This window comes from Corvus moneduloides, chromosome 5 (assembly GCF_009650955.1).
Source record: "Corvus moneduloides isolate bCorMon1 chromosome 5, bCorMon1.pri, whole genome shotgun sequence".
NCBI classification, from domain to species: domain Eukaryota; kingdom Metazoa; phylum Chordata; class Aves; order Passeriformes; family Corvidae; genus Corvus; species Corvus moneduloides.
The window spans coordinates 39,344,773-39,362,026 of NC_045480.1; the positions used below are offsets into that span (position 1 = coordinate 39,344,773).

At 36.9% G+C, this 17,254-nt stretch overlaps 1 protein-coding gene across 6 annotated transcripts in view; it reads left to right on the forward strand.

Moving 5' to 3' along the window:
• The window catches only part of SPOCK3 (SPARC (osteonectin), cwcv and kazal like domains proteoglycan 3), a 189,292-nt gene that overhangs the window by 81,134 nt on the left and 90,904 nt on the right, over window positions 1-17,254 (forward strand). For 3 of the 6 annotated variants that reach the window (XM_032109502.1, XM_032109499.1, XM_032109500.1), the window contains one exon: window positions 9,192-9,306. The exons of 1 other annotated variant lie outside the window; for it this stretch is intronic. In XM_032109502.1, coding sequence (XP_031965393.1) covers window positions 9,224-9,306 — 83 coding nt within the window. In that variant the 5' untranslated portion in view covers window positions 9,192-9,223. Of the gene's footprint in view, window positions 1-1,170; window positions 1,246-9,191; window positions 9,307-17,254 lie in introns of those variants that run through there. 2 more of the 6 variants (XM_032109498.1, XM_032109497.1) reach the window with 1 other exon arrangement.

Consider the following 17,254-nt stretch of genomic DNA (forward strand, 5'->3'; position numbering starts at 1 on the left):
TCATGATCTAGTTTTTGTAGCAGAACTACTGATGTTTTTAAACTAGAAATATATATCCATCATTTCCAAGATAAGTTGCAGTGCTTTGCAGTTAAAATGTATCACATAGCACTTTAAAATGTCTCAGATAAAGAAATAAAACTGTCTTTATAGGAGAACACTATAAATTTCAAAAAGAGCAGAACTGAAAAGCTTTTAAAAATATTTTGTGCTTATTTACTATTAAGACTAAACTATGTTTAATCTGGTGAACAATTTCCCCTTTCAGGTATTTAGATATGTTTAGGAATCCTGCTCACTATTGAAGTACACTAAGTCCTATGGTAAAGAGATTCCCACTGCTTTTTGATACTTTCAGCTAGCCCTTGCCTGGGAAGATCTCTTGTAGATGTCTGAGGAACTCTTAATTGGTGCTTTTTCTTAATTATCTGATGCTGTGTTTAAATGATTTTTTTATGATTTCTCTTTTATAAATTCATCTACTGTGGTAACACCACAAAAGTGCCTGGCCCTATACAATTCACAGACTTGGCTCCTGACTCAGGTTCACTGGATAATGCACATCTGCTTCTCTAGTTATGGCTTAAAAATTGTTTCAGTATTTATTTCTGTGGGATCATCAAATAGATTCTAAATTTTATAGCTATTTTTAAAAGAGGCTGTAGAAAGGATTTTTGAGGCTACACTTAGCCCATAATAAGGGGTTCTGCTTGCCTTCAGTTGCAGTCTAAGCCCTTATTCTTGCTCTCTGACGCCTTTGCTTTATGTCCTGATGTTAGGTCTAGAGTCTCACCATATTGTGGATTATTATAAGATAAAGTAAAAAGTGGGCTTTTTGTGTGTTTTTAATATGGCTGAATCCTGGATTCAGGTGGCTGCTCAGTCCCACAAATAATTATGTCAGAAAAGTGGAAATGCGGTGCAGGGTGACGATGACTGGCCGGAGGTACAGCACCAGAGCTTCCAGAGCTGGCAGTGTGCTGAGCAAAGGGTGTGGGGAACTGTTTCTCTGCAGTTACAAACCTGCTAAAATTTAGTCCTGCAAATCTCTTGCTTTAGAAGTCCAGCTTTTCTGTACTGTGCTGGGATATCCCAGGTAATGGTCAAGTCCCTGAGGGCTGCATACTTGAAAATATTTTAATGTGTACTAGGACTGCTTTTTCTTTGCAGGCTCACTTAAAGGCCTAATTTCCTTATGTTTGCCAAAGAAATTAAATAAGAAGGCATGTAAAACAGCTAATAGAGGTAGGTATTAAGAATATGAAATTAGAAATTACAATCCTTTTTAATGGTGAGGGAAATAGTTCAATAAATCCCTTTAAAAGAACCAAACAATAAGCAAAGACAGTAAAGAAGAAAAAAAAAAGGCTGTACATAGTTTTACTTGAATAACAGAATGAAACTTGAAATATTAAAAGTTGTCTTTTTGACCTGTTTAACTTGTTTATAAAACCCTGTTAATCAGTAAAATTACAAATATAAAGAATGTTAAGGCGTACTGTTTACAGAATGTGTTTTATGTGGAGGTTATCATTCAGTTTTACCAAAAGTACATTTCCTGGTCCTTTTTGTTATTCCAGACTTCTTCAAACTATATTTATATTTCTGATGTATTAGATACTTCATACAAATAGTCTACTGGATTCTGGTTTAGTTGGTTTACAAAATTTAAAACCTGAAGTTGATTACAGTAAAATGAAATTATGATTTAAATTCCCTCTGTAACTGAAGAATACATAATGAAATACAGAAATTAGAGTTCTCAAAGAGACAAAAATAGAATCCTTAAGGTTGGATAAGACCTCTAAAATGATTGATTCCAACCTTAACCCAGCACTTCCAAGCCCACCACTAAACCATGTTGCTGAGTGCTACATCTACAGATCTTTTAACTAACCTCCAGGGACAGTAGCTCAACTGCTTCCCTGGGAAGCCTTTTCCAATGCTTGGCAACCCATTCAGGGAAAAAAAAAATTTTCTACTGTCCAGTATAAAACTTCCCTGGTACAACTTGAGGCCATTTCCTTTTTGTCCTATCACTTGTTAGCTGGGAGAAAAGACCAACTCCCACCTCAGTCCAGTCGCCTTTCAGGGAGTTGTAGAGGGCTATAAGGTCTCCCCTGAGCTCCTTTTCCCCAGGCTAAACAACCCCAGCTCCCTCAGATATTCCTTATCAGATTTGTGCTCCAGACCCTTCCCCAGCTCTGTTGCCCTTCTCTGGACACGCTCCAGTGCCTCAATGTCTTTCTTGTAGAGAGGGGCTCAAAACTGAATATGGGATTTGGGGTGCAGCTTCACCAGTGCTGTATCTTATAGCATGCTGTTTTCCAAGAATAATCATCTTGGCATGTGAGATAATAGGTGGGAGAATTTTCAGGAATATGCATTTCTGCTCTTACATGTCTGGAAATGTTTCTTTGGCCTCCTTGCCCAGTTTGAAGAGCCTAGAAGTCAGTTCTGACACAGCCAGCGTATCTCTAAATTACAATTTAGTGTATTTCGGAAAGGTTGATATAATGCTTAACAGTTTGCTAGTGATATATCACTATTGTGAATGTTGAAGTAGTCTTAAGGTGTTACTTCTTTTCTGCCAAATCAAGAAAGTGAACATTTTGATTTAAAAATAAAAGACAAAAGTGCTTCACTAAAGCTGAAACCATAAAACTGCTGAAAACATAAAAAGGATGCCAGTGAAGTATGCACTTGAATTTCTACTTGCCTTAGTAGGTTTGGATATCTTTGCAGAATACTTGAGAGTTTCTTAGTATATATAGAAGAAACTCAATGTAATTGTCTTAATTTTGTTGCTGCCTACACAAGTCTGAGCTCAAAATAACTATGTTCTTTGGCAATTTAAATAAATAGGATAATTTCTGAATTGTCACAGATCCTGATAAGGGGGGGCATTTCACTCTGATTATGTGGAGTTTCTCATTTACATCTCTTTCTGAGCTGTGGGTAACTTGTTCTCTTGTAAACTTTCAAGGAATAGCCGAAAGAGAAAGCACAAAATAACAGGCATGTTTTTGAAGCAGGGATCACAGATATTTGTGAAGGGGAGAATTTCTTATAATTTAGTCACTGCACAAAAAGTGTGGCTCAATGAAGATGATTGTTTTAAAGGGAGTGGAGAAAGAATGAGTGAAGTATTTGAAATCTTGAAAAAGAGATCAAGCTTTAGTGGGTTTCTTGCAGAGGAAGAACAGAGATTGGCAGATGTAATTTGATTTTATTAGCATTTATTTTAGCTTACATTATCAGTACTTAGAATACCAGGTACCATGCTATGAATCAGTATAACAGCATTTTTATGTCCTTTTTAGAAAAACTTTAATTGCAGCAGTGAGCAAAAAGGAAATATGCAGTACTTTGTGTCAGATGGTTATAACTTGGTATTAGATGCTTGTTGGTTTATCAGAACTTTTGTGTGGTGTAACTATAACCATTGCAGGGCAGCTAGAGATTTGGTGCTAATGTGCCAGAGTGAGGTAATACAGAACATTAGGAACAGTGGTGCTTTTTTACAGAAGCCTGATAAAGAGACTTTACACAATTGTCCCTGAGTCATCTGTATGGAGACTTCTGAGCACTTGTGAGAGTAGAATTTCTTGGGTAGAAGCTACCTCCGTACACACAGCCACCTTAATTATTGAAGCACTTGCTCACAAGTTAGAAATCAGACTAGACAACCAATGATGTTCAGGGATTTGAATCTCAACTTTTAATTACTTTTTTGGCCACCTACAGAAAAACCTGCACTCTAATCTTCTTACTGAAGTTGTAAATTCATGTGTCCAGATGGAACTAGTGTTCAGGAAGATTCCTCTTGTGAACATCCAGCTGTAGTTACCCATTCTACTTTTTATGCTATATAGTGAATCTTACATGGCAAATACAGTCCCTGGGAAAAGAAACAAAAATATGAGATTCTTCTTTTTCAGAACATCCCCATCAAGTTACTGAGGTAGGCTATTTCTTGTTTATTCTCTCATTTTTATTTATAAATTTCAGATTGTTAGCTGCACAGTGATTCATTTTCTTGTTGAAGTTAAAAGGTGTTTATTCTCAGTAGATATGTTGCATAGTAAGATGGGGTTTTCTTGTTATGAGTCCACAGCAGTGTGGATTCAAGCCATCTGTGACTGAGGAGGGTCTGGATGTGCACATGCAAATTTTGAATGCTGATCGCTGTACAGTTTAGGCAAAAGATAACCATTACCACTATTAATTTTAATTAAACATTTATCTGGGTTCTGTGTTAGCTGACAAGAGCAACTGAGTGTTTATGTGCTCTGCCTTGCTCTCCTCCCTACTGTTACTGGAAGCTGTGATGCTGGGGTTCTGCAATTGTCTAGACCCACAACACTTTTTAGTGAGAAATCCTGCTACAGTAGGTGAGAAATTGTCATCTTTTAAAATGGAGAAAATATACTGATGGTCTTTAGATACCTTCAGGAATTGTGTGGTTAATCAAAGGAGGCATTATGAGTCATTCCCTTCTACAGCTCTGTCTGCCTTGGGTTATAACCCAGTCATTTGACCTGGTTATTAATATTTTGGTTAAAACTTTCAGATAATTTAAGGTTTTTTTCTCCCTCCATTGTCAAATATGAAAACTTTGTAGGCAAAGAAGTCAAGTGTTGCCTTTTAAAGTAGAGGAACTAAATGACTCATGGGATGCACAAAGCGTAGCTGAAGTTTTGGTAAGTGGAAATAAAATACTTAGTTGCTTCTTTTGCCCATGAGAAATGAGTCAGAACTCTGGAGGAACAAAATAGACTATATGTCTGAAAGCCGTCCTTAACCTTTTTTCACCTTTCATTTTACTGGGAGTGGAAAGTAAGGAACATGTTAGAATACACTCAAAAGATTGTGGAATAATGATAATTTACTATGGTTTCTGTCACAGTGTTCCTGTTCAGAGTATTCCTATGTTACGGCTTGCCAGTCTTTATTTCCTATTACATTCTCTATAAAAATGATGTTCTGACTAATGTCAGTTTTTGGGAGCACTAGCTGTAAATTAACTTACAGAAGGGATGATGGGAAGCTTTTCTTAATTGCTTTTCCAAATTTGAATTATAAATAAAGAGATCCATTAGTAATAATTGAATAAAGTTTTTGAATATTAATTGCTTCCTTAGTATGTGAGAAGAACAAATCCATAGTAATCTATAAAAGTCACCAGAAGCTCCTAATTGTGTTTTGTAATTTTTCAGGAGAGCAACTTTTCTTTTACAATGTAAGTTCTTAGAGAAATAGTAGATGTTAAAAAGTATTTTGTACTTTTGAAATGCTTTTTGTGACAGTGATATTTTTCTGCTTGTTGAAATTTGACATTTCATGGTATTGTAGCCCAGTATATGGACAAATGTATAGTAGGCATGTAGACGAATAACCTATAGCAAGTGCACTTTCCTGAATATTAGAAGCTGTGTAAAGCTGAACATTATCAAGTTGTTAAAGCTAAGATCAGACTTGCGTCTTTAGAAGCTGGCTGTATGTGACAGTCTAGGAAGTCAGCTGTTACCATAATGAACAGATGATTTCTGATAAGACTTACATAAATATATCTCTTACATCTAGAGTCTCCTCACCACAGCGCAAACCTTCACTTGTTTTCAATAGCAGTGTAATTGTGCTGTACAATTAATGTTTTCACTTCAATTATGGGGGGAAAAAGGCCTCTACTTTTCATAAATATGATGATATTTTAGTAAATGTTAATTGGATAAAAACTTAGATTGATACCTGTTTCATGTTGAAGACAATAGCTGTGAGGAATACCTCGGTCCCACTGGGGGATTTTGACTCTTGGGATGATTTTTGGCGTGAACGTTGTACTGTTTGAAAGCTACTTATTTTAGCAGAAATGGAAAGACACGTGGTGTTGTCTGTGCAACTCTGTATACTCTGAGTGAGATGAGGGAATGCCAGGAATGTTTTGTTAGGGATGGCTAGAAGATGCAGTGAGGAAGTAAAGACTTAGTGCCATGTATTTCTTGATATGAGTTACATGCTTAGAGGAAATCTGTGGTACTTTTCCTGGAATAAATGTATGCATTTTCATAATAACTAAGTTTAAGATATTTAGGATGACTCCTTGTAGACCAGACATGTAATCAGTTATGTCTGTGCATTGTAAGGGGAGTTCAGTTCTTCCCCAGCACAACGAACTTCAGACCCCATTTTTGAAAAATGTTTTTCTTGTGGTTTAGCTTTTATTTCTCATGAAAATTGTCCATTTGTCAGTTCCAAGTATCAAATAAACCAGGCTTTTTTAAAAAGGCATTTCCATACTTTTGTAAATATCTAATTTTTTTAGTCCTTTCAAAGCTGGCAAAATCACTAATGCGGTCTGATGTGGATGCTATGTACTTTATAGTACAGGGTTGACTAGAGCATCTGATATTCAAAGAAAAAAAGGAGGAAGACTTAGAATGGTTTTCACAGTTTCTAGCAACATTTCTTTTTGTGTTCTTTCTTGTTCCTCTGTCATGTTGTTAGTCCAGGCAGACATTGACCCTTCAGGTTACCTAACTTTTTCACAGTCCAAAACCATGCATTTTTGTTTCAGTTATTGTCTTGTCTGTCCCTTGCTGTTTAAAAAAAAAATGTTTCCCCGGATATACATTCTTCTCTGACTTCTACATAAGTAAAACTGGTTCAGTAACTAAGAAAATTTCACAAAAAAACACTGGGAAAAGAGTCCATGTGTCACATGTAAGGTGAGGAAAAAGGGAGCTCATAGCTGACAGAGAAAAAGTTCAGCAGGTGATGGAGTGATAATGTGAGTTAGTGGGAATGGCAAGACCGTGAGTGTTGAACACGCTTTTGAATATAAAAATTGTCTTGTGGTTTTGGCACCCATGGCTCTGCTGACCTTGCATAGATTGTAGCCCATACACAGTCCCATAGCCATCCTTGCTTTATACTGAGTATATACCTCGCCTGAGGTGATCAAAGGTTACATACAGGGTGTTTTAACCACTGAGTCAGCAAATACCAAAAGATTACTTTGGTTCTGTAAGAACTGATGGTGTGTCCTGGTTTCTGTTTGATACCCATCTTCATGTTGTCATCAAGACAAAATGGGAAATTACTATCTCTTGCTTGTAAAGCAGAGTTCTGCCTGTAACATTTTGCCAAAATGTAACATTTTGCCAAAAGCATATTTTATGGCTAGCTAAATTTGATGGAAGTGTCAAAATACACCTTTGGAGTCCCAAGAAGTTTAGAAATGAAGTAACTTTCAGTGGGAATGGTTACATGATCTCCCCTATTCATCCTTTTCCTGAAACCTGTTTTCTACTTGATACTGAACTCAGCATCCTTATATGATTCCAGATTTCTCTTACTTATGTTTATTTATTCCATTAACATATTCCATTTTAAAAAAGAAATATCTGAAAATAGGCCGTGTTCCAGTATTGCTACTGCAGTGTCTCCATCAGGGAACATTCTGGGAAGTGGTACTTGGACCAGTACCTTAAATGATTATTTTTTCATGCTTACTAGGGACTGGCATTGCATTCTGCTTGACTTTAAGCAGAGAAAGTATTTGAAATGGAATCTGAAATCTAAAGGAAATTGGAGAAGGGTGTACTCTCCTTAATTTTGACTCCAACTCTCTTAACTTAGTTCAGTCTTTTTTTTTTTTTTTTTTTTTTTTTTTTTTTTGCAGCATTTGCTTCCCATCTCTATAGAGTTGTTCTGATCGGATTTATTCTGGATTACTTGTGGTAGTTTAATGGCTAGTTTGCTGTAGAATTAAAAATGTGTGGAAGAAGAATGCATCTTTTCATATGTCTGCTGCAATTAACAAAGTACTTCTTTTCTGTCTGCATGGAATTATTATTATAGTAATGATTCCATCACTTTTCTACTTTGATGATAATATGACATATTTGTTTTGCACAGCTGAATATATTAAGAAAAAGTGACTGACAAAGTCACTGCTCAGACTATATTTAATCACACTTAGCACTACAACATCATACATCACAATTGCAGCTAATGATCACCTTGGTTCTTGTTTTCTGGGTACATGTATGGTTAGCAGGCTTTGGTTAATATCATCTGTCAGGTCAAACAGAGATATAGTTAAAAGATTACTTTTGATTGTGAAGAACAGAAGAAACATAAATTTTCTTTCAGAAAATATGTATAGAAGTGTATGCTCTCAGGCACATGGTGTCATTGTTGGGAATGTCCTGTGCAGGGCCAAGAGTTGGACTTGATGATCCTTGGGGTCCCTTCCAACTCAGAATATTCTTTGATTCTGTGATATTTTATAAGCACATGCAAGAAATGGGAAAAGAGCATTTCTGAAATACAACTGAATACTGGACAGTAATATGCTAATGTGAACAAGTACACAGGAAAACTGAATTCCAGTTGTTCATTGCTTTCTTGATTAAAAAAAGGATACCAATAGGGGTAAAAAAATCAGTTTTAGAATGCTTAAGATTACCTGAAAGGACACCATGGAGATCAGAGAAGGGAGAAGCTGATTGTTGTGAGAGATTAAATTGGCAGATGCTTTGTTATATTATAGCCATGTATGCATAACTACTCCAGAAAAATGCAAATTTCGTAGTAAGCAACAAAGTGCATTGTTTGGCTCTTCCAGTATTATAGCCAGAAATCACTCTTTGTAGTTGGAATTGTACTTCAGAAATAAGTATGGATAATGACTAAAGGACCAGCTAAAAACCAAACCAAAACAAGAAACAAACCACAGAGCAGAAACAGAAGCCTAGGAGGAGGTAGAATTTATGTTTAAAGATGGAGTCAGACAAGTCATTCACCTGCATGTTTTAGTTTACTTTTACTAAAATCTCATCTGAGTAATAATCGCTCAGTAAATTCAGTGTCACTGGTCACCACTTAATATGGAGTAGGAAGAACCTGTTTGTGTCTTGGTAAACACTTAAGGAAACTGCTTTCAAGGTGGAAATACCATTATTTGGGGATTACAGCCAGAGGGTGGCAATTGTTAAGAGTGTAGCAGGGAGTACTTTCTTACCTACACAAGAGCTGTATTTTTTCCTGGTTCCTTTCAGTCCAGCACTGGACCAAAAGCAGCAGGCCGACCCCCTCCACATGCTGGGTGGCTTTTATGTGTGGTGTTTCTTGCCTTAATTTCGTATTCTAGATAACTGTTAACAACTTTCTAAAACTATTTTCAGCTTTAGATCCGGCTAAGGATCCATGTTTGAAGATGAAATGTAGTCGCCATAAAGTCTGTGTTGCACAGGATCAACAAACTGCTGTTTGCATTAGCCACCGAAGGCTTACGCACAGGTAAATACTTCAAAAGTTAATCCTATAGACATTTCTGTAGTGTTCATGACTGACTTGTAGACCATAAATCCATTATAATTCGTTTAGTTACTTAACAACATATGAGCAGAGTAGAAGTGGATTTTAGAAGTCGTTATATATGCATAATTTGATTATAATGTGTACTATTTCTTTTTTTTGAACTAGAAGGTATACATATTTAAATGTCGCAAGCTGCTGGTGCAAATACATTTAGGGAAATACTCACTGTGCCAGTACCAAATGAATAAAATTATTGTGATAGTATCCTACTGCTGTACGTTACTTTGACATCATCACTTCTTATATGAAGCTGGAGAACTCAAAACTGCCTGTTAAAGTGTAGATAAAGCCTGATACAGTGTAAGTTGTTTGAGATTGGTGGGGTTTTTCCCCTTTCTTTTTTTCTTCTTCTGTTCATTCTGATTTTCTTTGTGTTCTGGACTGGTTAAATGTAAGGAGAAAAATATATGATAAATTCATGTATTTTTGTGGCTTTTTCTGAGGCAGAAATATGAGTATGTAGGACCTGAACTATACACGTGGTTGGATCATGACTGTTGCGTGGCAAGAAGATGGAGTCAAATTGCATTTTTGACTTGAGATTGTTCTTTTTTTTGCACTTCACTGTGGGAAACAGGTCACAGTAGAATGGCTAAATTTCAATAAATTGATTTAAATAAGTGTCTGTTAAAGTGCTTTGCTCAGTAGGGGATGAAAAGAGCTGAGGAAAATAAGACTTCCTTGTGTGTTGGAAGAGGATCATTTCAAGTACAATTTTATGAATGACATAAGGAATGTTCTTCTGAGTGTCTAGTTATGTTAAATACATCCATCTGGAGCTTTTCAAGCAAGCAAGATAGTACATAGTGAAAGGAAAAGTTTAAACTGTTCTTGATCTGCAGCTGCACTTAATTAACAAAAAAACTCCACAGTATTTGTAGAGTTACTCTGTTTATATTAAACAATCTCAGTGTAGAACTAGACATTTTAGTTTGATAAGGTACTATATAAGGTGCAAGAATTATCAGGCAAAGCTAGGTAGTCTAATTTCAATTGCACGTGAAGTGTCAGGAATGTATGAGTGTTAACTGTGAAGAGACAACATAATAATTTAAAATTTCTAAGAGGTATTACATGTCATGGAAAACAGTGGAAAAAATGGTATCTCCAAGTTAAGAATACTTGCAGTAGGTGATGACTGAAAATTCTTTTAGATTAGATGAGTATGCATGCTCTTGTTGAATTAAGAAACTTTCTGACATCAGCCTTCATCTGTGTACTATTCCTCCCACAGTCCTTGGTACTGTTTTACGAAGATAATATTTTAAAAGGCAAAACTTAGCTGATTATAATGCAATTGATAATTGGAAACTTTGGAATGGCAGCAACTTTGTGATTGTTAAAAGCACTGTAAATCTAGTCTTCTAAAGTAGATGAAGCAATTTTCTACCTACCTGTGCTGAGCCAGGACAGGGTTTTCCCAAGCTTAGACCTCCCTGTTCCCCCAGATTACCACATACAAGGAGAAATCATTTGCTTTCTGCTTTCTTTCTAAAAAGGTTTTTCTTCATGCAGTTTCTGACCTTTCTGTAACATGGTGGGATAAAAGTATGAGTATCATGAACACAAGCAGTCGTGTCTGCTGGGTCTCTTTACTACCATTGATTTTCTTCGCCCAGCATGTTGTTCCTTCACTTGTACCTACAATTTGCATACTTATTATCAATAGGGCCATCTGTTTCTCAGAGTTCCCAAAGGACTAGTCCACTCTGTATGAGTCTTGGTAAAAATTAGATGGGAAAGCATAATCTAACGGTTGATAATATAACCTATCTACCAGTATCCATTTCTAATGTATCATTTGTGTGTAATCTGTTGAGAATAAATATATACAAAATTTCATCCACATAATCTTTCCTTTTTGCTTAGTTTGTGTGTGTGCACATGTGGTGTTCTTCCAGGATTGAATAATAATGAATAATTAGGCAAGGCAGTTGGGGATGTTTTCTGAAAAAATAGTTGCGATCTTTTTCATGAATTACTGGGAGCTCTTCATAAAGAACTTGCCCACAGATTTTAATTTGGACATATTTGCTGTATAGATCCATAGATTTTCCACAGATTTTCCCAAGACTCTTGCACAGGAAAAGTAGTTTTAAGTATGTGAATTGATACAGTGGCAAAGACGATCCTCAAGAGACTGTCAGGGGGAGACTTTGCATACTTCCAAGATAAATAAAAAGTTTAAGGGTACCTTTGGGCTACCTCAGGGAAAGAGGCATGAAATACAGTTACAGCTGAACATTTTTTTCAGTAGTGTCATCAAGTTGAAATGCTCTGATTTATAGTTGAATTCTCTATTATTAGAAGCAGCATTCCCAAGCAGCCCTTTTACCTAGCTCATAAATTTCTGTTTATAAATTATGTTACAATTTTTAGGTAATAACATAAACAGAGAGGTTGCTAACCAGTGAAGGCTGATAATTGCATCAAATGGAGGAATCAATTGAATAATTTCTTTTGTGGTTTGTAAGAAATTAACTTGCCGAAAAAAAGACATAGACATAGACATTGTTATTCAGTCTGTGCTGTTCCAGGTGTTCTCCGTACAGTAGAATATCCAAACTGTTTGGAGATTGTTTGGGTTACTGAGGGCCCTTCAGTACCACACAGTGAAGCATAGATGGATATCCCAGCCACCTGCAAGGCTGGTAGTGACATGATATGACAAGATCCCAACAGGATTAATTTACATAACAGCACACTTTAGTGATGATTCTACCTGTGCTGTCGGAAGTATTAAAATTTTTGTTAGCTTGGGGATCTCAGCGCTGTGATCTTGCTGCAATGTGCTTACCTTTGAATGGTTTCAAAACCAGCTACTGCATCTCACTGTCCTTTTCATGGAGTTGTGGGTCAGGCAAGCCTATGGTTTTGCTATTTCCTCAGTTTCCATGGCAGCTGAGATCATAGTCTCCTCTCAAGGCTCATTTCCTTCTCTGGCAGACTGCCAAAATGGCAAGTCCTCTTCTAGCACATTCCTGCGGGGCCACAGCACCCAGAGACAAGAGCTTCCTTTATGTACTGTCCTGGAAAGACTGAATAGCATTTGACAAAAAGGTGAAATAAGTGTTATAGATCATAGGTCATGAGAATAGTTGGAAGTACCAGAATTTTGAAAATGCTTAAAGGAGCAAGGTTTTTGTTGGTAGCAGGTAACAGCATTTGCATCTCTGCTGGCTCTAACTGTGTTGGGAGCTGTGTTCTGTGTGCTACACACTTAGCTGTGAAAGAAAGATAATGTACTTGAGCGACTGAGGGGAAAGCATGCAGGAGATATATAGATAGATAGATGTATATATATAAATGTTGTTCATGTTATTCTCCTGTGGATTGCTGGGGTAAAGGGAGTATCTGCCTGCACTAGAATGCATCATAAACAGGTAATTCAAACTGTGGTGTAAAATAGACTTTTCATTGATTCTTTGTAATCTGGGAATTGTCATTAACTTTTCCTTTGGGCCAAATGGTGTTTTGCCATCCCATTGTGCTTTCCAGTTTATTGGTTAAGTGAAAGGGCCTTATGGGGAAGAAAGCCTGTAAAGGGTCTTTACATGAAATAGTGAAATGCTTTGGAGTACACCTTATTCAGTTACAGACACAACTTGCAGAATATGAAATACAATATTGCTAATACTGGGATGTGTTGATGTGAGTGTTACAGTGACAGGCACAATATTCATCACACCAAGAGAAATCGTCTACTCATTTTAGTTTCCAATCTCTTTACTCTCAGGAGATTTAGTTATTTGCGTGTGTGGTACTAAGAATCTCTGCCAACTATGAGTTCACCCCTGTAAGCTTGGGGAGGAGGAAAGAAGTTAAGTGAGTGTTCCCCAAAAGACAGTTGGACAGGAAATAAAAAGGGATGAGTCAGAGGAGAGGGCTGCAGGTGGTAATGGACATTTCATAATGCCCATGATGGAATGTGTGCTTTTTGTATATGCAGGGCAGCAGTTGGTAGGGATAAATACTTAAATCTTCATGTACTTCTTGTTGGCACTTTGAGCAAGGAAAGAAAGGATACGTGCAGACACCACAACATATAGGAGCTCATTAAGGCTGTGCAAGCTTGACTCTAACCAGGCTCAGAAAAGTGTAAAAGTTAGTCCAGCGCTGAGCTATCCTAGATTTACAGGTCCTGCTGAAAAATGTGTTAACTTTCTCTTAGATTTGAAACAGACAATTATGATATTGACACATACTGTAATTTTCGCTAAGGTTGGTATTCTGTGAATAATAGGCTGCGGTACTAAGCTGAGCTATATATAGGTGAAGTTCTAAGCTGGTAGATCAGCTGCAGATGAAGAGCAGGGAAACTTGAAAAAATGTGCAAGGGTTGCTACCCAGCAGAGAATTTTAATGTAAGCATAACTGTAAACATGGGACAGTGCTTGTGGTTTCAGGTGAATTACTGTTATTGGAATCCTTTTTGTGTTCCGTGTTTGTCAAAACTATTTAAGCCTAACAGGTAAAGGTGAAAGAACGAAGAAGAGGTGCAGGCTCTGTCTTCTTCAAATATTTCTCTTTGCTTTTATCTCAAACCAGCTGCAGGAGACAGTTTACAAAGGAGATTAATTCAGTTGAGACCTAGTTATTGTACAGACCATTGCAAGATTCTACTGCTTACAGCTGGAAACCGGTGAAGACTCTCTCCATATGATTTGTCTAAAAGTTCTGAAAATTAGGAAATTGCAAAACAGTTTTGGGCCAAAAATCATGTTTCAAGTAAATCCCGGTTTCTTTGAACACTAGAACCTAGTGACTAATCTTGTACTTACTCATTGAGCCTAGTGGAATCTGATAAAAACCAGTCTCTTTTCCTTCTTCCATAAGTAGTAGAAAAGTATTGTGTGAAATTGATTGGATGCATTTAATCAATCAATGCTTGGAGGCATTGAATTATTCAGTGCATTGGAGGTGTGTGCAGTTTTTCTGGGCAGATGTAGATCTCTCTCATTTATGAATTCCTCACCAGACATAATGCCTCCTGCCCCCACTGTGAAGGTCCTGCTATGCTCTTGCCAGTTCGTTTAGGTGAATTGTGCAGATCAACACAATGGTTCCCTGCTATGGCAGAAATAGATTGCATTTGTCTCTGCCATTGCACGTTAAGATGGAATAACAATGTTTAAAGACCTGACAGCACTTACTTGTGTAATGATATCAAACTATTTCTTTGTTGGATTTTTTACCTTCTCCAATCATTTATTCTTAGGTTTCAGAGTAAGAAACAGTAGTAACGGGTTTCCAATAAATATTAACTAGGCCACAGATTCTGGTAATACTAGCAAGTCTGAAAAAAGCCTTACCCCATTTTATTAAAGGTTAAGGTGGGAGAGGCAACTTTTTCATGGTAAAAACATTTCAGTTACAGATGTTTATCACCTGGAAAATGATGAGAATTCACTAGTTATGAATGGAGAGTAATAATAAGAAAGCATTTCACCAAGTTAAAAGTAAGAAATAAAAAATGATAGTGGCTCTTTTTCTATTAACGCTCCACAAGGCAGGTTGCGGAGAAATGTGCAGACTCTGGACATCTGTAAGGTGCACAGCTGGGTAGAGGTGAGTAGTGTAGAAGGCCTAATGGTACAGAGTTCACTCTCTAAGAATTAGTCACTCTTAAGAGTTTTGTTAAATGAAGTTAGGTTTAGTGACAGTGGTTCCATGCCCCAAGCCTGTGTGGAGTAGGATCTGAATTTAGGGATTAATAAAAATGCTGTAGTATTTCTGCCTGTGGGTGCAGTCTTCAAGTTACGACACTTTCACTGTTAAAGCATGTTAAAGAGTGTCACTTTATTACAGACTCATGGAAGCTGATAGTGGTGAAGATATTGCATCACCTAATCCGGTTTATTAAGGTGGAGGAGTTGGATAGTTTTATAGATTTTCTGGTAGCGTTTAATCTTGTTACAACTTCTTTCAGGGTTTTGGTTTAAGTGACATTTTGAAGTGCTCATTTGGTTCAAGTCATTAGTTATCCAGACCGTTATCGTGCCTTGGACTCTTCCTTCTTCCAGTTTTCTGAAGAATGTGGAAAACCAGTCTAACATTTTATATGAGGTAGATTATCGGAAGTTCTTCCCTGAGTATGGTCACCTTAGTATTTTAACTTGAGGAAAATGTTCCATCTCAGCTTGGAAGTGATGAGTGTTGGGCCCTGGAGCATGAAGTGGATTAGCCTGGGTCATGCGACAGAAGCTCGGAGTAACACTAATTCCACTCTGTTTCTGTTCATACGGGTACTGCGTGGCTGAGATTATGCCCCCAAGCATAAAAAGTGAAGAAGTCCAAATATGTGAGAGGCTTATTTTTCCTGTATGTGAGAAAAATGCACACACATATATAATGCATACATATGAATGAATATGTACGCATGCATATGTATGTATGAGGTATTTTGCTATTTCCCATCCTTTGCAATGAAGGAGAACAGGGGTTTTAACTTAGACTTGTTGCCACTAAATTTCTGATTAAAAAAAGAAAAAGGATGTAATTGCAAATCTGTAGTTGTATTCAGTAGTCTGAGCAGTTTTGAAAGCAAATCTATTAGAGCTGATATGGAAGATTTTCTCATTTGGTTAGAAAAAAAGGAAAAGAAGCAGAGAAGAAGGAACAGTATGGCTTTGTAGCTTTCCTTTAATTTTAGGTGCTGCAATGTTTTATTATTTAGAAAAAAACCCCAACAAAACAAACAAGCTTTCAAAAAACTGAAGCAAAACAAAGGACTTGCTTTGGGTAGATTTTCTGAAAGTTGCAAACACTGCTATTTAGGATGTCATCATTTCACATTATAATGCTGCTGAAGAAGGCCAGCTGGTGCAGTTAAGTCCCTTATTGGAAATTTTAGTCTGATTCATTACTGTGATTTGTAGTTGTACACAGAAACACTTAATCATTCTTATCCTCTAAGCTCTGTTGAATCTACTGAAGGCTTTCTGGTTCTTTGCATAATTTGTGCTGCCAGTCTGCAAGCTTGGCAGTGTTTCAAGCTTGTTGCATTATCTGTGTTGGTTTGCACAGGAAGTGATGCTGCGCGTAGGCTGAATTTACAGTAATTCTTTGTAATAAGCTAATGAGCAACACTGCTTCATTCACAATACAAACATTATATAGCTTTGATTAGACCAATTATTGTGTAACTATGCCATTGTGATCATACTTGCACTCTACAAAGTACTGAAAAGGAAATTTGCTTAGCCATAGCTTAATTGAACTTGTGGAGAAGATAATTTGGACTTTTATGTGCTTACGAGAGGTGAAAATTTGAATATGTTGGAGATTTTTATGTGCTATGCAATTTAATTTATTAAAGTAAGAAAATGAAGCTTCTTTTTTTACTCTCCATTTCAATGCATTGGGGAGGAAAAAAGGCGAGTAACACTGTGCATCATACATTCTGCGTTTGTTGTGAAGCCTGTTAATTCCTTGGTGAGCTTGTGTTTCCTCCATGCATTTTAGTAGGAATTCTGGGTACACAGCTAGAGGAAAACAGGATCCTCTCATGGAATTCATTCTCCCTCTGTATGGAACTTTGCTAACACTAGTGGAAGCCACCTATGTTGACTACTTTGTATGTTGCAGTATCAGTGTTGTCCGTATCAGCCTTACTATTTATTAAGGTTGTAAATAAGCTATACAATATTTATACTTCTTGCTGCCCAGCTTCAAAACTCAAAAGTTGCTGTCCTTATGGAAAAAGCTTATCTGACCCCTGCCCTCCCCAAACTGTCTGTAGAAATTAAAATTATTAATTTTTTACTGTTTGGGTTTGGTTTTGGTTTTTTTTTAGTATGTCAAGCAGACTTTAAATAAAGGAGACCTAAACAGAGCCTTTGTATTCTATCTATTAGCAGAGCAGGTG